This window comes from Cajanus cajan, chromosome 1 (assembly GCF_000230855.2).
Source record: "Cajanus cajan strain Asha chromosome 1, NIPB_CcT2T_4, whole genome shotgun sequence".
In the NCBI taxonomy this organism is placed as follows: Eukaryota; Viridiplantae; Streptophyta; class Magnoliopsida; order Fabales; family Fabaceae; genus Cajanus; species Cajanus cajan.
In genome coordinates this window covers 18,331,903-18,353,564 of record NC_138517.1, presented here as the reverse complement: position 1 = coordinate 18,353,564, position 21,662 = coordinate 18,331,903, and the positions used below count along the sequence as shown (strand labels likewise).

The 21,662-nt window shown below is 33.9% G+C and overlaps 2 protein-coding genes and 1 pseudogene across 2 annotated transcripts; 1 reads left to right on the top strand and 2 right to left on the bottom strand.

Annotated features, from left to right (window-relative positions):
- The window catches only part of LOC145951528 (secreted RxLR effector protein 161 pseudogene), a 696-nt pseudogene extending 376 nt beyond the window's left edge, over positions 1-320 (bottom strand).
- Positions 321-3,293: 2,973 nt separating this feature from the next.
- On the bottom strand, positions 3,294-3,773 carry LOC109813939 (uncharacterized). Its single transcript, XM_083062965.1, has 2 exons — positions 3,770-3,773; positions 3,294-3,676 (listed from the first exon to the last, which is right to left on the bottom strand). The coding sequence occupies exons 1-2, from the start codon at positions 3,771-3,773 to the stop codon at positions 3,294-3,296; spliced, it is 387 nt and encodes a 128-aa protein (XP_082919091.1).
- Positions 3,774-6,182: 2,409 nt separating this feature from the next.
- On the top strand, positions 6,183-20,384 carry LOC114915280 (ABC transporter C family member 10). Its single transcript, XM_083076150.1, is given in 14 exon segments — positions 6,183-8,753; positions 8,756-9,248; positions 9,250-10,660; positions 10,862-11,182; positions 11,262-11,348; positions 12,113-12,700; positions 12,782-12,837; positions 17,566-17,695; positions 17,885-18,179; positions 18,315-18,529; positions 18,629-18,934; positions 19,016-19,079; positions 19,457-19,696; positions 20,087-20,384. Coding segments are annotated over 14 exon segments (4,389 nt in total). The 5' UTR covers positions 6,183-8,686; the 3' UTR covers positions 20,203-20,384.
- The last annotated feature ends 1,278 nt before the right edge of the window (positions 20,385-21,662 follow it).

Below are 21,662 nucleotides of genomic sequence, written 5' to 3'. Positions count from 1 at the left end.
TTAACAAACTTCCAAGAGATAGCTCCTCCAGCCAACATAAAGATGTATCCAGATGTGGAGCGTTTACTGTCTTGACATCCGGCAAAATCAGAGTCTGAGTATCCAATGATCTCTAAACTGTTAGACTTCTGATAAGTGAGCATATATCCTTTTGTTCTCTTCAAATAACGCATTACACATTTTACTGTCTTCCAATGCTGCATCCCAGGATTACTTAAGTATCTGCCCAAAACTCCCACTATAAATGCAATATCAGGACGAGTACAAACTTGAGCATACATTAGACTTCCCACAGCTGAAGCATAGGGAATCTTTTGCATCTCATTTCTTTCAAGGTCATTATTAGGGCATTGTTTGAGGCTAAATAAATTTGTCTCCCTTGGCTATAGGGGTATCTCCTGGTTTACTATCTTTCATGCCGAATCTATCTAAAACTTTATCGATATAGTTCTCTTGTGATAACCTTATGATACCATGAGAACGATCTCTTAGTATCTTAATATCTAATACAAAAGAGGCTTCACCAAGATTTTTCATTTCAAAATTCTTTGTTAAAAATCTCTTGGTTTCGTGCAATAAGCCTATATCGCTACTGGCAAGCAGTATATCATCGACATATAACACCAAGAATATATATTTACTCCCAGTAAACTTATGATAAACACAATCATCAACTATATTTGCCTCAAAACCATATGAGGTAATAACTTTATGGAACTTGTGATAACATTGACGGGAAGCTTGTTTGAGACCATAGATGGATTTCTTTAGCTTGCATACCATGGACTTTGAGTCACCAGATATAAAATTTTCTGGTTGCATCATATAAATCGTTTCTTCAATGTCACCATTTAGAAATGCAGTTTTAACATCCATTTGATGGAGCTCTAAATCATAATGAGCTATGAGGGCCATTATTATTCTAAAAGAATCCTTTGAAGAAACCGGAGAAAAAGTTTCTTTGTAATCAATGCCTTCATTTTGAGTGAAACCTTTAACAACTAAACGAGCCTTATATCTCTCGATATTACCTTTTGAATCCCTCTTGGTTTTAAATATCCATTTAAAACCAATAGGTTTCACACCTTCAGGTAATTCAACGAGATCCCAAACATCGTTGTCTTGCATAGATTTCATCTCATCCTTCATGGCATCAATCCACTTTTGAGAGCTAGAACTTTGCATGGCTTGACAGAAATTGATTGGATCATCCTCTGTTAAACCAATGCCATCCTCATGTTCTTGAAGAAACACAATGTAATCATCTAGAATTGCACTTTTCCTTTCTCTAGTGGATCTCCTTAATGACACTTCTTGAGATTGTTGAGCTTTCTCTATAGGTATTTGAGGGAGAACCTCAATATTGTCTTGTGTAGGGACAATGTCAGGAATAACTCCATGATTGTCACCTATTACTGGGGTAGGTACTGGAATAGTAATAGGCACGAAGACTTGATCACTGTCAATGACAGGTTCTTCCTCAAAGATAACATTTCTTATGTTCTCTTCCTTCACAAACTCAACATCCTCAAGGAATCTCGCATTCCCCGTCTCAAAGAATGATCTAGTGGTGGGATTGTAAAATTTATAGCCCCGAGAGCGTTCAGGATAACCAAAAAATAACAGCTAACAGTCTTTGACTCCATCTTGCTTTCATGCGGCCTATAAGGACGCGCTTCAGCCGGAAAACCCCAAATGTGTAAATATTTTAGACTTGGCCTTTTACCCGTCCATAGCTCATAAGGAGTTTTGTTAACTGCTTTACTTGGTATCCTATTTAGGATGTAGACTGCAGTCTTAAGCGCTTCTCCCGACAATGATTCTGGTAAGGAAGAATGACTAATCATACTTCTCACCATATCCTTAAGAGTCCTGTTTCTACGTTCTGCAACACCGTTCATGCTTGGTTTCCCAGACATAGTATACTGAGGAACGATGCCACATTCCCTTAGGAAAAGCGCAAAAGGCCCTAGATGTTGTTCACCTGATCCATCATATCTACCGTAATATTCACCACCACGATCAGATTTGACGGCCTTAATTTTCTTTCCAAGTTGAAGCTCAACTTCAGCTTTAAAAGATTTGAAAACATCTAGGGATTGAGACTTCTCGTGAATTAAAAATAGGTAGTCGTACCTTGAATAATCATCTATGAACGTAATGAAATATTATTGTCCATTCCAAGATGTCGTAGGGAATGGTCCACAAATATCTGTGTGAATTAATTCTAGAACGTCCTTAGCCCTTTCGGCACCTAATTTTTTAGAATTTATTTGTTTACCCTTAATACATTCAACGCAAACCTCAAAGTCTGACAAGTCAAAGGGTTCAAGAATCTCATCTGACACAAGCCTCTGAATTCTCTATTTAGAGATATGGCCTAAATGCTTATGCCATAAGGTGGCTGAGTTCACATTTATTTTACACTTCTTACCACGAGAATCAATGTGAATTTTTTTTTATTGGAACTAACTACATCTAGTAAGTATAAATAATCAATTAAAGAACCAAAACAAACAACATTTGAATTTTGATAGAGGCTAAATTTATTATTTCCAAATGAATAAGAAAAACCAAATTTGTCCAAACTAGAAATAGAAATTAAATTCCGCCTAAAAGACGGTACAACAAAAGTCTCAAATAAATCCAAATGAAATCCAGTTTTTAACTGTAATCTAAATGTTCCAATAGCCTCCACTGTGACCTTGTTGCCATCATCCACATATATAAATCTTTCATTATCACTTGGCGGTCGGCTCCAAAGGCAACCTTGCATGGATACACTAATGTGAGTAGTAGCACCAGTATCTACCCACCAAGTATCACGTGGTACAAAAGCTAAATTAACTTCAAAACAAACAAAAGAGAGAAAATTATCTTTCTTTACACGCCAAGAGGCGTACTTGGGACACTCTTTCTTCATGTGCCCAGGCTTCTTACAGAAGAAGCAAGTAGGTGTGTTCTCATCCTTTTTGACTTTCTTTTGTTGAGAAGTCCTTTCTACAACATCCTTATTATTCTTTCTCTTCCTATTTTGAGAACTTGACGCTAAATGAGCACTTTCAGTCTTTTCTCTTTGCTGCCTTTCCTCCTCTTGCACACAATGAGAAATCAATTCATTCAAGGTCCATTTATCTTTCTGAGTATTATAACTCACCTTGAATTTTCCAAAGTGTGTAGGAAGAGAAATCAAAACTAGATGCACGAGCAAGTCATCAGACAACTCTAACTTTAGTGCTTTTAGTTTTGACGCGAGATTAGACATTTCCATAATGTACTCCCTTATGTTTCCTTTACCTTTGTACGTATCTCATAGAGATAAGTTTAGCAAGCAAACTGCTTGCATCAGCTGTCTCATTACTGGTGAAATATTGCTCAACAACATCAAAGAAACCTTTAGCATTGTGGCTCTCAGAAATAGAGCCCCGAAAAACTTCTGGAACAGATCGCTTCATGATCATCAAACACATTCGGTTTGAGCGTTCCCACTTTTCAACCTTATCCTCATTTGGGTTTTCTGGATTTGGAGTGGGTTTCTCAGCCCGAAGTGCAAGATCAAGATCCATGCAGCCAAGAATTATCTCAACTGCTTCATTCCAGGCCTTAAAGTTTGTCCCATTAAGCATGGGTATACAACTAATTTGAGCAGATAAGTTAACAGCACTAGCAACAGTAGCTGTAATAGAACATAATTTTTTTTTTAATTTAATTACATGCTCATAAAGTAAAATAAGATAAATAAAACATGAAAATTATTTGCTTAATAGACCCATTTCAAGATACCGAGCACAACATTAATTCTTTGTCTTTGGACATACAAATCAACTTGTTAGTGGTACTCTCAATGCAACGATCAAATACTGACAATTAATTCTGTCAAATAATAGCCTTTCTTTGGACCGACTATTGTTCACATGATTGTAACTTTATAATTGTCACATATTTATCATTACAGGCATGTTATTATTTGGCCAAATTGTGTCTTCCTTTGGGATGAGCACAAATCGCATAAATAATTTCATACTAACATCTATTGTAATTTTTAATCAAATTAATTTCTATAATAGGGATTGCTTTGACAATATATTACATCAATTTATTTAATTAAAAATTACCAGACAAATTAATTAATAAAGAGGGTCTATAATCGGCCAACATTCGCACTCAAATTTGATATATAAAAAAATATCAATTTAAATTTGAACATAATATCAATCAAATTTCAAGAAAATAATTCTTACGCGAATGCCATTAAAAATTCGATAATGTGGAATTCAATATATTAATCATATAATTTTCCCAAATATCATTTAATATAACAACAATGATTTTGACAAAAACAAAAAAAAAATCCCACTTCTGGTGGTACTCAAAGGATCAAACATAATATTATTTTCCCACTTCCGGTGAGAAAAATATTTCTTTTATTTCATTGTTGCACAATTAACTCACTTCTGGTGAGAAAATATTTCTTTATTGCATTGTTGCACAATTAACTCACTTCTGGTGATAAAATATTCCTTTATTGCAATGTTGCACAATTAACTCACTTCTGGTGATAAAATATTCCTTTATTGCATTGTTGCACAATTATCTCACTTCCGGTGAGAAAATTAGAAATTCAAAAAAAAAATTCATTTGACAATGTCTTTAAGATCATTGCAAAATTGTTACATATACAAATACATAACGTTCACAAAAAAATTATACAATTTCACAAAAATTCTCTTTAATAAAAATTTAATTTTTAATCGATCTCTTTATCTGTATAATCAATTAAACCAAATTAAAGCAAAAAAATGACCAACACATTCAAATACATGTATTATCAATGAAGTGAGAAAAAAAAATTGTAACAATACGCTTTAGAACCCCATAACCTAATAACAACGGCGGCTCTGATACCACTTGTTGGATAAATTTCTTAAGTCAAATAGAAATTTTCCATTAATCAATATTAAGAACCGTTTGTATCAGATTACAGAGTTAATGTTAATAATACGTACCTGTATCCATTGACGTTGATCAAAAGGTTACAGCGGAATAGTCTTTTGGTGCAATGATCTTCCTCAGTCAAATCACTGGATTCCTTGATGGGACTTGATGTTACTCTTCTGATGGGGAGACAGAGAGACGTGTGTTTCTGATTTGACATATTGGGGATCATGACCATCTTTATGATTTTAAACCTATTAGGGTTCCCATTAACCCCTAACGGGCCAAATCTGGTTTCTACTTATATGGGCCCATATCAATTTTTCCTGTTGGCAGTCTAAAGGCTCACTAAAATTAGATCACTTTTATTGAGCCTAACTAAATGTAAATAACTAATATAAATACTACAAATAATATATGTAGCCCACAATAATTATTAGAAATAAAATTTTTAACATTTAACTCTAAAGATTATATAGTACGAATAAAAGATTATTGTTGACTTCTAAATTTTATATATGCGATTAAATCATAATAAACTTACTGAAATAACTTTCAAGAAACGACAATATTTTTCTTAGATTAAAATTATTTCTGTTTCTAGCATATTACCATAAATATTTTGAATCTTTTTAATTAGAACTTGACAAAATATGTTTGCATGGAATTAATCATTAATCCCACAAATTTGATCTATTACTATGGAGGGGAGCTAGGTGTTATGAGCAATAGCTATCTCTAAAAAACGACTACAACTACAACTCTACAAGTCAATTGAATATATTTTAAGCCAAACAGTGCTTTTATGAAGATTGAATATCTCAAAAGACTGAGGTTTTATTAAAAATAAAAAAAGGTTAAGTAGCTGGGTTTTATTACTAACCATGCATGCAACGCGTCCTTAAAAAATTACCGCGTGTAACACATTATTATTTATTATCTTTTCTAGATTAAGAGTCAGCTAAATGCATTATATATAATTGCTTTCAGATTTATAGAAGATCTGGTTTTATTATTTTAATAATGTCTACTTTAACGCAATCATATACCAAAAGATATACCATCTAATGAACAAATAGTAATTATACCAAATAATAAAAAATACTGATTTTTTAACATGAAGCATTTAATCTTCTAATTAATAAGGTTTTGAATTGAATTTGAAAATAGAAAAAAATGTGTTGGAGAAAAGAAATGCTATTAAAAGTAATGATTAGATATTTTTTTAAAAAAAAATTAGTCATTTGAATATTTCATACAAATTGTAAAATGGTTAAAGAAAATCATATACCAAATAGTATATTGATGTACATAGATACTTTAATGCAGTCATAATAGGGAGGCTCACAACCAAAGGTTCTTCCCTTTGACAACATTCAACATAGACGACTGTGAAGTTGCTTTGATTTTTCTTTCCCTAGGTAATTATTACAAAGTATGTTCTATTCTTGCATGTAGTTTTAAACGCTTCTAAGGTTTTATGTTTTCTTAACATGAAGAGCCCAACGTAATATGATTTGTTGTTATTTATCTTCTTTCTATGATATCACACTCTTGTTTCCTGTGTCTCTCAATCATCTGTCTTTGGATTCGTTTTCTTCTTCTATATTATTCAGTATCTGAGAGACCCTTTAAGTGACCCAGCTGAAATCGGTTGTGTTGCATGCGTTGAAAAAGTGTCTTAGTGTTTATTTTGCAAAGCTGAAATTGTGTTCTTGAAACAAACACTTGTGTCATGTAGTGTATGCATATGCAACTGTCTTTTAAACTAAATACTCCATACAATTGGCATAAACAGTTTACATTTTAAGAAAGACTAGTTTTTTTTTCTTGGTTCGTTGTGTGTTTAATATTTTTTTTTTCTTTTGAAGTTTGCTTTCTGGTGTTTCCTATATATGATAAATTATATTTTTAATTTCTTTATTTATTTTTAGAATTTAATTTAGTCTCATTATTTTTAAAAGATTCAATTCAGGTCTTTAATTTTTAAAAGATGTTCAATGTTATTCTTTTGTCCAAATAGATACTAACAACGTTAATGAAATTAGATGAAAAATGACAATATTAAATATTTTATAAAAATTAGAGAACTAAATTATTTTAAAACAGTGGAATCAAGTTAAACATTTAAATAATTTAATTTAGTCATCTAATTTTCAAACGACATTCAATGATGTTCTTCTTTCAGATTTCATTAACATCATTGATGTAAATTTGGACGGAAGAATAACATTAAACATTTTTAAAAAATTAAAAATTAAATTGAATCATTTAAAAATAATAAAATCAAATTGAAATTTAGAAACAAATAGGATGACAAAACAATAATTTAACCTATGATTATTTAGTTAGCCTTCCTTATGTCCCTAATAACTTAGGTTTTTTGGACCTTTTTGTTGTTGTTTGGGTATAACTCTCCAATACTATGCCAACCCAATTTAAAAGTAAAGTAACAAATATAAATATCTAATGTGTTCTAACAAACTTTGGGTAAGCTTTTATTTTATTTTATTTTATTTTCTCCAGAATAAGTAAGGATAAAAATAAGTAAACTAAGTCGTTGAAGGAAAATTAATGGTTCTTGGTTAATATTCAACATATTCATAACTTGTTATGCATGTTTACATAATATCATCAGTTGATTTTCTATTATTAATGATTGATATTACTTTATAATTTATACTAATAAAAGGGATATCAAATTTTGATGTATATAAAGTTTGGTCTAATTTATTTTTATAATTATCTCTAAGCGATTAAATCACTTTGCTTACTTCATTATCTTTTATTTATTTATTTATTTATTTTCATTTTTTTACTTTCCATGATATTTAATTTTCAAAAATTTCACCTTTTAAATAACAACTTATTATCTTTTGATTTTTATTTTCAAATGGAGAGGCACGAGACAACTCTTTTTTCTCTAAGTACGTATTATAAGGAGATAGAGGTGTGTAACCATTTTTGAATCTTCATTTTATAGTAAATCATTATATTATTCAAATATTAAAAAGTTAAAAAAAAAAAAAAACTCATGTTCTCTCTAAATAATCATCCACAATCATCTATTTCACTATATCTTTTATTGTTTTATTAATTTTCAAAAAAATTAAGAGGTTAGGATCTCTTATCTCTACTAGTACTCTCAAAAGTGAATGATTCATTCTAGAGGAGTCATAAGCTTTTAGGTGAATTGGTTCATATGATGATATGACTATAAAATTTTATTTCCAAGAGGATTATTTCTAAGATGATAATAGTTCTAAGTTCCACCCTTGCCTTCTATTTCTATTGAATAAGTTGAATTTCAGCACAAGGTTTCAAGCCCAAAATATTGTTGCATGGGTTAGTTGCAACCCCCACCTAGCTAAGAAGTAATAAATTTATCATTTGGAAGACTTGGTTCATGGTGACAGCTGTGTTTCTTATTCTACAATTGGTAGGAGCTGCATTCTTTGGTTCAAATATTGTTCAACTTTTAGAAAACAGTTTTTGATAGGGTTATTTTTATAAGGTTATTATACAAATATACTCCATAATGATGAGATATTTTAAAGTCCTTATGGTTTTGCTTTTGGTCATTACCCAAAAGGTCTCTCTAATATTGCAGTATATGTGTGTTTTATAAATTGTTATTTTTTCTCTTATTTTATTAATGTGAGACTTGTTTGTATCCTAACAGTTTTCTAGATAAAGATAGGATTCAGTTGCCCTGTTTGTTACAGAGTTTGAGCAGAAAAGAGAAGCCAAAATGAAGATGAAGGATTTTTGGAGCATGATTTGTGGGGATTCTGAGTGTGGAAGAAAGCCTTTGTGTTATGATTCAAGTTTTTGAAAGATCCTTCTACATGCTTCAGCCATTTGTTGGTTATTTGCTTTGATATGTTACTACTGATCATGCTGTCACTAAAAATGATTCACAAGTCTTCACCGAGATCATTTTGGAGTCTAATCCGAATGGAAAGTTATTCAAATTTGCAGTTAGTATCTATCATAATCGATGGTAGTCTTGGGTTGTTGCATTTGTGTTTAGGTATTTGGGTTTTAGAGGAAAAGTTGAGGAAAACGAACACTGCTTTTCCTCTTAATTGGTGGTTATTAGAACTCTTTCAGGGATTCACATGGTTGTTAGTAGGTTTAATCGTAAGTCTTCAGTTGAAGCAACTAACAAGAGTATGGTTATGGTTATTTTCTATTCTTATGCTCTTTGTTTCTGTTATGCTATGTGCTTTTTCCATTTCTCATTCAATTACTAGCAAAGAAATGTCTCTGAAGGCTACTTTAGACGTTCTATCATTTCCAGGAGCAATTTTACTACTCTCCTTTAAATGGCCAGTTCAATGAAGTTGATCCTATTAGCTACGTAACCCCATTTGCCAAAGCTGGATTCTTTAGTAGGATGTCATTTTGGTGGTTGAATCCATTGATGAAAAGGGGTCAAGATAAAACACTTGAGGATGAGGATATCCCAAAGTTGCGGGAGTTAGATCGAGCAGAAACTTGTTACCTTTTGTTTGTAGAACAATTGAACAAACAGAAACAAAAGGAACCGTCATCACTGTCAATTTTGTGGGTAATAATTTTGTGTCACTGGAGAGAGATTTTGATATCAGGGATTTTTGCATTGTTCAAAGTACTCTCTCAATCTGCTGGTCCTTTACTTCTAAATGCCTTTATATTGGTTTCTGAGGGTAAAGGAAGTTTCAAATATGAAGGTTATGTATTGGCCATATCACTTTTCTTTATAAAGATCATAGAATCCCAATCACAAAGGCAATGGTATTTCCGCAGTAGACTTGTTGGGATGAATGTTAAGTCACTGCTTACTACATGCATTTATAAAAAGCTATTGAGGTTATCCAATGTAGCTAAATTGACACACTCTGGTGGTGAGATAATGAATTATGTGACTGTGGATGCTTATAGAATTGGAGAATTCCCATTTTGGTTTCACCAGACATGGACTACAAGCATCCAACTGTGTATTGCATTAGTAATACTTTTCCGTGCTATTGGGCTAGCAACAATTGCCTCATTGGTTGTGATAGTTCTTACTATGCTTTGCAATACTCCACTAGCAAAGTTACAACACAAGTTTCAGACCAAACTCATGGTGGCTCAAGATGAGAGATTGAAGGCTAGTTCCGAGGCTATTGTGAATATGAAAGTGCTAAAACTATATGCATGGGAAAGTCATTATAAAAATGCTATAGAAAAGTTGAGGAATGTGGAACTCAAATTTTTAGCTTCAGTGCAATTAAGAAGGGCATACAATATATTTCTCTTTTGGAGTGCACCTATTTTGGTCTCTGCTGTTTCCTTTTGGGCATGTTACTTTCTGAACATTCCTTTACATGCAAATAATGTATTTACCTTTGTGGCTACTTTACGCCTTGTGCGAGAGCCAATAACAGCCATCCCAGATGTTGTTGGGGCAGTCATTCAAGCAAAAGTTGCGTTTGCTCGGATTGTTAAATTCCTCAAAGCATCTGAACTGGAAAGTGAGAATTTCAAGAACAAGTGTTTTGATGATAATATTAGAGGCTCAATTTTAATCGAATCTGCTGACTTTTCATGGGAAGGTAATGCATCAAAGCCTACTTTGAGGAACATAAACTTGGAGGTTAAACAAAGGCAAAAGGTGGCTATTTGTGGAGAAGTTGGCTCAGGAAAATCAACCCTCTTAGCAACAATTCTTGGAGAAGTTCCTAAGACAAAGGGAAATGTAATCTTTTATTCTTTGTATGCTCATAAAATACCATATGAAAACTTGTGATGCTCTGGTTGGTTATAATATGAATGACATTCCTACTTTTCTGTCACCAAGTATATTTAGTAAATGTCCTCACCATATTGCAGTGAAGCATTCATGTCCTTAATTTAACCAGTAATGTTATGAATGTCTAATTCATTTTCTGATTTACAGATTGAAATTTATGGGAAGTTTGCATATGTTTCGCAAACAGCATGGATACAGACGGGTACAATACGGGAAAATATTTTGTTTGGATCTGATTTGGACATGCATAGATATCAAGAAACACTTCATAGATCTTCACTAGTTAAGGACATTGAGTTGTTTCCCCATGGTGACTTAACTGAAATAGGTGAGAGAGGAATTAACTTGAGTGGAGGTCAAAAGCAGCGAATTCAACTTGCTCGTGCTCTTTATCAGAATGCTGATGTATATCTCTTGGATGATCCATTCAGTGCTGTTGATGCAAATACAGCCACAAATTTGTTTAATGTAATGACATCTTCCTTTCTTCACATGCTGCTTGTATATTTGTCATTCTTTACTGAAAGATGTCTTCGAATCTTGGCAGGAATACATCATGGAAGGACTAAAAGGGAAGACTGTCTTACTCGTGACTCATCAAGTTGACTTTCTCCCAGCGTTTGATTCTGTTTTGGTAATTTCATTCATCTTAAGGCATTAATTTAGTATGCCAATGCCACTGTTCATCTCTCATATCTCTGTTTCCTGCCATGTAACTAGCAATTGTTGATATGTAATGAACTAATTGGTTTCATTTTTGTTTTGTTTCAATATCTTTTTTTTTGTTTATCCTGCTTCTACCTATTTGGTTTAACATGTTAGGCTAAAGAACGAGATCTGTCGATTATTATGCTGTTTTTCACCCATGTATCATAATTAATACTTTTAACATTTCCTAAGGAAAATACCTGTTAAATTACTATCAAGACTTTAACATTAAATACTTTTTGAAGATGAGTGGAATCTACTAGAGAAGATACATTAATTTTCCAAAATCAATAATAACAAGGTTCCTCAATTCAGAAAGAAATGGACTGTTTTGACTTTAGAATCTTATATGTGAGCTCTTCTTTCTGCTATAGTAGTTTTTGCCACTTCATTTTAATGTTGCTAAGTGAGTAGTAAATTATTGTTTAGTTACCACTTACCAACAAGTTGTTTGTCCAAGTGGTACTGCACTCAGTTTCCTTAAGTAAGATCTCGAAATTGAACATGGTTAAAAGGAGAGATCCCACTAAAGATAACCACTCATGTTCTCTCACAAAGACTATTTATCGGTAAAATTAGTGGATATTTCGTATCAATAACATGGTTATCCAAAAACAAATCATTGTTTAGTTATTTTTCAGTCATTTTTTTCCAACTTGGACTTTGTAACTGAGTTATTTTCCATTATAGTTCATGTCAGATGGAGAAATCCTACAGCAAGCTCCTTATCACCATATTTTGAGCTCAAGCCAAGAATTCCAAGACCTTGTCAATGCTCACAAAGAAACTTCTAATTCTAATCAATTTGTGAATGTTACATCTTCCCAGAGAAATTTGACTTCTGATAGAGAGATTACACAAGCTTTCATGGAGAAGCAGTTTAAAGCAACAAATCGAGATCAATTAATTAAGCAAGAAGAGAGAGAGACAGGGGACACAGGGTTGAAGCCTTACATGCAGTATCTGAATCAGATGAAAGGCTATATATACTTTTCTATGGTTTCCCTTTGTTACATTGCCTTCGTTATTTGCCAGATATTGCAAAACTCATGGATGGCTGCAAATGTTGACAATCCCTATGTCAGCTCGTTACAATTGATTCTTGTTTACTTCTTGATTGGAGCAATTTCAACCATTTTCTTACTGATCAGATGTCTAACTACAGTTTCCTTGGGTATTAAATCATCTCAAAATTTATTTGTACAGTTGATGGATTCACTTTTTCGTGCACCAATGTCATTTTATGACTCTACACCAATGGGAAGAATACTTAGCAGAGTAAGCATAGTAAACAATTTCTTTCCTTGCAATGAAATGTAATGAAGGTAATAGTATTTTGACTGTCATTTCCTTGTCTAGGTCTCATCAGATTTGAGCATTGTGGATCTCGATATACCCTTCAGCCTTGGTGTTAAGTGTGTAGTCTACGTTCTAAAATTGTAGTAGCATAAAAGTCCCACATTGTTTAGTTTGTAATGCTTACTTCTTAAGTCCCACATTGCTTAGTTTGTAATGCTTGCCTCTTCCTTATGCTATATATATAGAGGCACCTTGTAAGGTTTAAGTCACACCAAAAACAAATACTTCTTAGTATTGTTTATTTCTCTCTTCCTCCTTTTATTTTCTCTTTTAATGCCAGTTGCCTAACAACTGGTATCAGAGCTCTAGGTTCGGGAGAATATTCTTAGTATGCTCTGTGGTTGCGGTTTTATCTGATCTTCCACAACAGAAAAGAATAATCTTCAGATTAGAGGTGAGAGTTGGGGGAGTATTCTTAGTATGCTCTGTGGTTGCAGTTTTATCTGATCTTCCACAACAGAAAAGAATAATCTTCAGTTTAGTGAGTGAGAGCTTTTCTCAGAATTCCTCAGCTTAGAGGAGAGAATCTCAGTTTAGAGAGCAAGAACTTTTCTCAGCAGCAGAGCAATGGCATTAGAAGAGGGGAAGGTGAAGATAGAGAAGTTTGATGGTAAAGACTTCGGCTTCTGGAAGATGCAGATAGAGGATTATCTGTATCAGAAGAAGTTATATCAACCCTTAATAGGGGAGAAGCCAGACGATATGAAACAGGAAGAGTGGAACTTGCTAGATCGACAGGCTCTTGGCGTGATCAGACTGACATTGGCCAAGAATGTTGCATTCAACATCGTCAACGAGAAGACAACTGCGAGTCTGATGAAGACACTATCAGACATGTATGAGAAACCATCTGCAGCAAACAAAGTACACATAATGCGTCGATTGTTCAATCTCAAGATGGGAGAAGGTAACCCTGTGATTAATCATATTAATGATTTTAACACTATTCTTGCCATGTTAGAATCAGTACAAATCAAATTTGAAGATGAGGTGAAGGCATTGATATTATTATCATCATTACCGGAAAGTTGGGCTGCAACTGTTACTGCAGTCAGTAGTTCTGCAAGGGATAGCAAGTTAAAGCTCAACGACATTCGCGACCTGATCTTAAGCGAAGATGTTCGCAGGAGAGACTCCGAGGAGCCTTCCAGTTCTACTTCCAGTTCAGCATTAAATACTGAAAGTAGAGGAAGGACCACTCAAAAAGGTTACAACAGCCGAGGAAGATCAAAGTCAAGAGCTAAAGGTCAGCCAAAATTCCGGAATGACATTGTCTGTTGGAATTGTGACAAGAGAGGTCACTTTACCAATCAATGCAAAGCTCCGAAGAAAAACAAGAATCGCAAGAAGCGTGATGATGATGAATCCGCAAATGCAGCAACTGACGATATAGACGATGCATTAATCTGCAGCCTAGACAGTCCTATTGAGTCATGGATTATGGACTCAGGTGCATCATTCCACACCACTCCTTCTAATGAATTGTTGACTAACAATGTTTCTGGAAGGTTTGGAAAGGTTTACCTTGCAGATGGCAAACCTTTGAGTATTGTTGGAAAAGGAGATATTGCCATCAAGACCTCAAGTGGGAGTCATTGGACACTGAAAAATGTCAGACATATCCCTGCCTTAAAAAGAAATTTAATATCTGTAGGGCAGCTGGATGATGAAGGGCACGAAACCACTTTTGGAGATGGAGCATGGAAAGTCAAGAAAGGCAATCTCATTGTCGCTCGTGGAAGGAAGCGAGGGTCACTTTACATGGTTGCAGATGAGAACATGATAGCAGTTACTGAGGCTGCCAATAATTCATTCTTGTGGCACCAAAGACTTGGGCACATGAGTGAGAAAGGAATGAAGCTAATGGCGACAAAGGGTAAGCTATCAAAGTTAAAGCATGTAGATGTCGGCACTTGTGAACACTGTATCTTGGGAAAACAGAAAAAAATTAGTTTCTCAAGGCAAGGGAAGACACTGAAAACAGAAAAGCTTGAATTGGTGCATACAGATGTTTGGGGACCAGCTCCAGTGAAATCTCTTGGAGGCTCATGCTATTATGTCACCTTTATCGATGATGCTACGAGAAAGGTATGGGTTTATTTTCTCAAAAATAAATCTGACGTGTTTTCTGTGTTTAAAAGATGGAAAACAGAAGTTGAAAATCAGACAGGTTTAAAGTTGAAAAGTCTGAAATCTGACAATGGTGGAGAGTATAATAGCCATGAATTCAAGAACTTCTGTTCAGAACATGGGATCAGAATGATCAAGACAATACCAGGAACACTAGAGCAAAACGGTGTTGCAGAAAGAATGAATAGAACATTGAACGAGAGGGCTAGGTGCATGCGGATCCAATCGGGCTTGCCTAAGGTGTTTTGGGCAGATGCAATCAACACAGCGGCATATCTCATAAATAGAGGACCATCAGTTCCTTTGGGTTATCAATTGCCTGAAGAGGTATGGTCTGGGAAGGAGGTAAATCTTTCACATTTAAGAGTATTTGGCTGCGTGTCATATGTTTTGATAGACTCTGATAGTAGAGATAAATTGGATCCCAAGGCCAGAAAGTGTTATTTTATCGGTTATGGTTCTGACATGTATGGCTACAGATTTTGGGATGACCAAAACAAGAAAATCATCAGAAGCAGGAATGTCACTTTTAATGAGAATCTATTTTATAAGGATAGATTTTCTGCAGAATCTATTGATACAGACAAGTTGCCAGAGCCTTCTGAGAAAGTAGAACTTGAAGAAATTTCAGAAAGCGACATAACCAACAGAAGCCAGAGTACAGATATAGAGGTTGAATCAGAACCAGCATCTCCTCCTTTGAGAAGATCCTGCAGAGTTTCAGTTGCACCAGAAAGGTATTCTCCTTCATTGCACTATTTATTGTTGACTGATGCTGGTGAGCCAGAATACTTCGATGAGGCTATACAGGGGAATGATTCTGTCAAGTGGGAGTTAGCAATGAAGGATGAGATGACATCTCTTCAAAAGAATGGTACTTGGTCGTTAACTGAATTGCCAGAAGGAAAGATGGCTCTACAAAACAAGTGGGTTTACAGGCTGAAGGAAGAATCTGATGGCAGAAAAAGATACAAGGCGAGACTTGTGGTCAAAGGATTTCAGCAGAAACCAGGAATTGACTTCACAGAAATTTTCTCTCCAGTTGTAAAAATGACTACCATCAGAGTCATACTGAGCATTGTTGCTGCAGAGAATCTTCATTTGGAGCAGTTAGATGTTAAAACTGCATTCTTGCATGGAGATTTAGATGAAGATATTTATATGACTCAGCCAGAAGGTTTTAAAGTTTCAGGCAAGGAAAATCTTGTATGCAAGCTTCATAAAAGCTTGTATGGCTTGAAACAAGCACCAAGGCAGTGGTACAAAAAATTTAATGAGTTTATGCAAAACTCAGGATTTAGCAGATGTGACATGGATCATTGCTGTTATGTTAAGAAATATGTTAACAGTTATATTATCCTTGCTCTATATGTTGATGACATGCTAATTGCAGGGCCAAATATGACAGAAATTAACAGGCTAAAGCAGCAATTGACAGACCACTTCGAGATGAAGGATCTTGGTCCAGCTAAACAAATTCTTGGCATGAGGATTTCTAGAAACAGACTAGAAGGAGTCTTGAAGTTGTCTCAAGAGAAATACATAGAAAAGCTTCTTGACAGATTTAATGTTGGAGATGCCAAAATCAGGAACACCCCTTTGGGAACTCACATGAAGCTCTCAAAGAAGCAATCTCCAGAGACAGTTGAAGAAAAGGACCACATGTCAAGAGTACCATATGCATCAGCAGTTGGGAGCTTAATGTATGCCATGGTGTGCACCAGACCTGACATAGCACATGCTGTTGGAGTTGTCAGTCGATTCCTATCGAATCCCGGGAAGAAGCATTGGGAAGGTGTAAAGTGGATACTAAGATATCTGAAGGGTACTTCAGGAATAAATTTGCTCTTCAGAAGAGGTAATTTCACTTTACAAGGGTTCTCTGATGCAGATTTGGGAGGAGATTTGGACACTAGAAAAAGCACCACTGGTTACATTTTCACCTTGGGGAGAACTGCAGTGAGTTGGAAGTCTAAGCTTCAGAATAGAGTTGCTCTCTCAACTACCGAAGCTGAGTACATAGCTATCTCAGAAGCAGCCAAGGAGATGATCTGGCTAAAGAACTTTCTCAGTGAATTAGGGAAAGAACAAAAGAATGCTCCATTGTTCAGTGACAGTCAGAGTGCTATATGTCTTGCAAAGAATCCTGTCTTCCATTCTAGATGCAAGCATATTCAACTAAGATACCATTTCATCAGAGAGTTGATAAATGATGAAGAATTATCTTTGTTGAAAATCTCAGGATCAGAAAATCCAGCAGATATGCTAACTAAGACTGTTACAACTGACAAGCTGAGGCTCTGCATTACCTCAGCTGGTCTTCAAGAATAATTGAAGATAAAGAACGCTGCACTAGGCGAAGGAGCCGATGAACTCGATGCTTACAAGGAAACTAACTAGAACTCAGACTCCAAGTGGGAGAATTGTTAAGTGTGTAGTCTAAGTTCTAAAATTGTAGTAGCATAAAAGTCCCACATTGTTTAGTTTGTAATGCTTACTTCTTAAGTCCCACATTGCTTAGTTTGTAATGCTTGCCTCTTCCTTATGCTATATATATAGAGGCACCTTGTAAGGTTTAAGTCACACCAAAAACAAATACTTCTTAGTATTGTTTATTTCTCTCTTCCTCCTTTTATTTTCTCTTTTAATGCCAGTTGCCTAACACTTGGTATATCTGTTGGAGGACCTATAATTTGTTGTTCTAATCTTTTAGTTTTAGCAATTGTCACTTGGCAAGTCTTGGTTGTCTCTATACCAATGGTGTACATTGCGATTTGCTTGCAGGTAATTAACAGATTCTTCTTTGAAATATATTGTAATAGAGAAATAGTGTCTTCTTTTTAATTTCTATTGGCACATACATTTACATAAACCTCAATTTTGTACGAGGAGCTGATATGTTTTAAGCCTTCTCTACTTTAGCCTTTCAAAAGGTAAGCAAATTAAAGATTTGTTCTTTCTGTTTTTGAATAGAGATACTTTTTTGCCTCTGCCAAAGAAGTGATGCGGATGAATGGCACAACAAAATCCTTTGTAGCTAATCATGTTGCTGAAACTATTGCTGGAGTTGTGACAATAAGGGCTTTTGAGGAGGAAGATCGTTTCTTTGATAAGAATCTTGATCTAATTGATATCAATGCCAGTGCTTTCTTCCATAGTTTTTCTTCAAATGAATGGTTGATCCAACGCTTAGAAATGGTCTCTGCAGTAGTTCTTGCCTCTGCAGCGCTTTGCATGGTTATTCTTCCACCCGGGACTTTCGCCCCTGGTAGGACTTTTGGTCATTGTGACCTCTGAAATGTCATTCTTTGAGTACTATCCTCAAAATTATTTTCTTTTTTCCTCAGAAAGTAGCGTTAACTTTCTTGGTGCATGCTTCTTAATTTCAATATCCTTTTTCCAGGATTTATTGGCATGGCTCTCTCTTATGGATTTTCCGTAAACGCTTCTCTAGTAGTTTCAATTCAAAGTCAATGCAATCTAGCAAATTATATAATATCTGTAGAAAGGATAAATCAATATATGCATATTCCAAGTGAGGCCGAAGAAGTAATAGAAGGAAATCGCCCTCCTTTGAATTGGCCAGTTGCAGGAAAAGTGGAAATACATGATCTGCAGGTACTTGTTTAATTACATATCTTAAAATTTGCAGGATAGTGTTATAAAATATAAGAGTTTAAATGAACTGCACAATTTTCTGGTGTATACCGAAAACAGATAAGATATAGGCTTGAAGGGCCACTTGTACTCCATGGTATCACTTGCACATTTGTAGGAGGGCACAAGATTGGCATTGTTGGCAGGACAGGCAGTGGGAAATCCACTCTTATAAGTGCTTTATTTCGTCTTGTGGAGCCAGCTGGTGGAAAAATTGTAGTTGATGGCATAGACATCTCTTCTATTGGCCTTCATGATTTAAGGTCACGTTTTTGTATTATACCTCAGGATCCTACCCTTTTCAATGGAACAGTTAGATATAATTTGGACCCTTTATCTCAACATTTTGATCAAGAGATATGGGAGGTAACACTTTGTTACATTCATTTTATCATGGATTTTCAGAGAAAAAAAATATGGACTAATTCTTGCATAATATAAACTCAGGTTCTTGGTAAATGTCAATTGCGAGAAACTGTTCAAGAGAAAGAAGATGGCCTCAACTCCTCAGGTACAACTTAAAGTTTCAGAATTTTATTGTTTAATTATCCTTTTAGTCCTTATAGTTTCATAAACTTTTATCTTTTAATTTCTATAGTTACAAAACATTCCCTTTTTGTTCCTATACATACAGCTTTTGTTTCTAGTCCCTATCGTTATCATATACTGCTATAGGGATTACAATCTAAAGTTATGAAATTATAAAGACTAAAAGGAAACAAAAATAGTATGTATAAATTAAGACTAAAATGAAATATTTTTAATTATAGAGACTAAAAATAAAGTTCATGAAACTTTAAGGACCACAAGGGTAATTAAACCAAAATTTTACTATACTGCAAGAGCTTTTTTCCTAATTAGTAATGACTCATTGAAATTGTTACTTAGTTGTTGGAGAGGGATCAAACTGGAGCATGGGACAGAGACAACTATTCTGTTTGGGGCGTGCTCTTTTGAGAAGAAGTAAAATATTGGTGTTGGATGAAGCAACTGCATCAATTGATAACATAACTGATATGATTCTGCAGAAAACCATTAGGACTGAGTTTGCAGATTGCACAGTGATCACAGTAGCTCACAGAATACCAACCGTGATGGATTGTACAATGGTTCTTTCAATCAGTGAAGGTAAGTTGCATATTGACTGCATTTTATATCATTTAACAAACTTTTAAGACTAGTCCTTAAGTCTACTTCCATTTTCTAATGTTGATACCAAACTATCCTTTTATAAAAATTGAACATTTAAGAGTGCAAATACCACTTGGTTTGAGCAACACAACACATAGGTTTGTTGTTGAGAAAAGGGTCTGGTTGCATAGCATTAACGTAGATGGTAATATGATAAACAATAAGGTAATTGATTTAACATTTCCGTACACTTCCATGGCTTATAAATGATAACTTATAAATTATGGGTTACCTGATTTGACACTTGAAGACAACAAACAAAGAAGTTGAAGAGTATTTCTTATCATTTACATGTTTTCTTCAAAGAAAAGGATATTGTATTAACAGGAAATTTGGTGGAATATGATGAACCAATGAGCCTAATGAAGACTGAAGGATCACTATTCAGGCAGCTTGTCAATGAATACTACTCTCATTTTCAATCTACTATAGAATCCCGTTGATGCTGGAAAATTGGTTTTATTGTGAATTAGACATGGACTTGCGGTGCGGTTTATTGAAATTTCATGTTTTTATATAATATTTTAATATATGTATATCAAAATTTTGTAACATGATAATTATTATTTTGGAATGTAAAGATATGAAATAAATATATAAAAATTGTTATATATTAATCACATAATATTTATAGTTGCTAGGTTTTTATGGATTACATCACAAAATTGTGTTCACACTGTTCTATTAAAAATCGTTAAAAATAAACATTGAGGAAAACGTTAGGGATTGTACTTATATATGTAGATATATGATTTGTTGTTAATTAGTTATAATAAAATAAGATAATATTATGGAATTACACGGAAGCATTTTTTGTGAGATGAAAATATTTCAGAGACATTTTAAATTGATGTGTCAATGCAATACAAAATAACTCAACTTTTACATTATAACAGAGTTGTAACTGTCTCGCGTCTACAACGAGTCACACGTTTGCATATATATAATTTGTATAGAATAATGAAAATAGAGCTATATGAATGGAGACATTAGGGTTTCTAATTATGGAGGAATAAGATTTGTTGTTATGGAGGTATATCAAAATAAGAAGGTAGTATAGAATCACACATAAATATTTTTGCTAACATGACAACATTATTTTAGAGATATTTTAAATTGATTTTTGAATGTAATATAAAATAACTCAACTTTTTATATTATAATGTTGTTACAATTGTCTCGTGTTTGCTACGGTCATGTGTCTGCGCGCGCATATATATATATATATATATATATATATATATATATATGACTTGTATAGAATAATGAAAATAAAGTTCCATGACAGGAGAAATTAACATGACATTTTAAAGACATTTTAAACTAACATGTCAATATAATAAAGAGTAACTCAAGTTTTATATTATAATGGAGTTGTGACTGTCTCGTGTCTACAATGAGTCACATGTTTGCATACGTAGGATTTGTATAGAGTAACAAAAATAGAGCTCCATGAAGGGAGAAATTTGGGTTTGTTCCTATGAAGGTATATGATTTGTTGTTAAGGGAGTTATATCAAAATAAAAGGATAATATATAATCACATGTAAGCATTCTTACTGATATGATAACATTTTATAGACATTATTAAACTAATGTGTCGTCATAATAGAGAGTAACTCAAGTTTTATATTATAACAGAACCGTCTCATGTCTACAATGGATCACATGTTTGCATATATAGGATTTTTATAGAATAATGAAAATAGAGCTCCATGAAGGGACACATTAGGTTTGTGGATTAAGAAGGTATATTATTTGTTTGTTAAACAGTTATATCAAAATAAAAGGATAGTATATAATCACACGTAAGCATTTTTTTTTTGTTGACATAATAATATTTTAAAAACATTTTAAACCGACGTGAAAGCGTGTTCTATAATTCAAGTGAGTTGGTTTCCCCC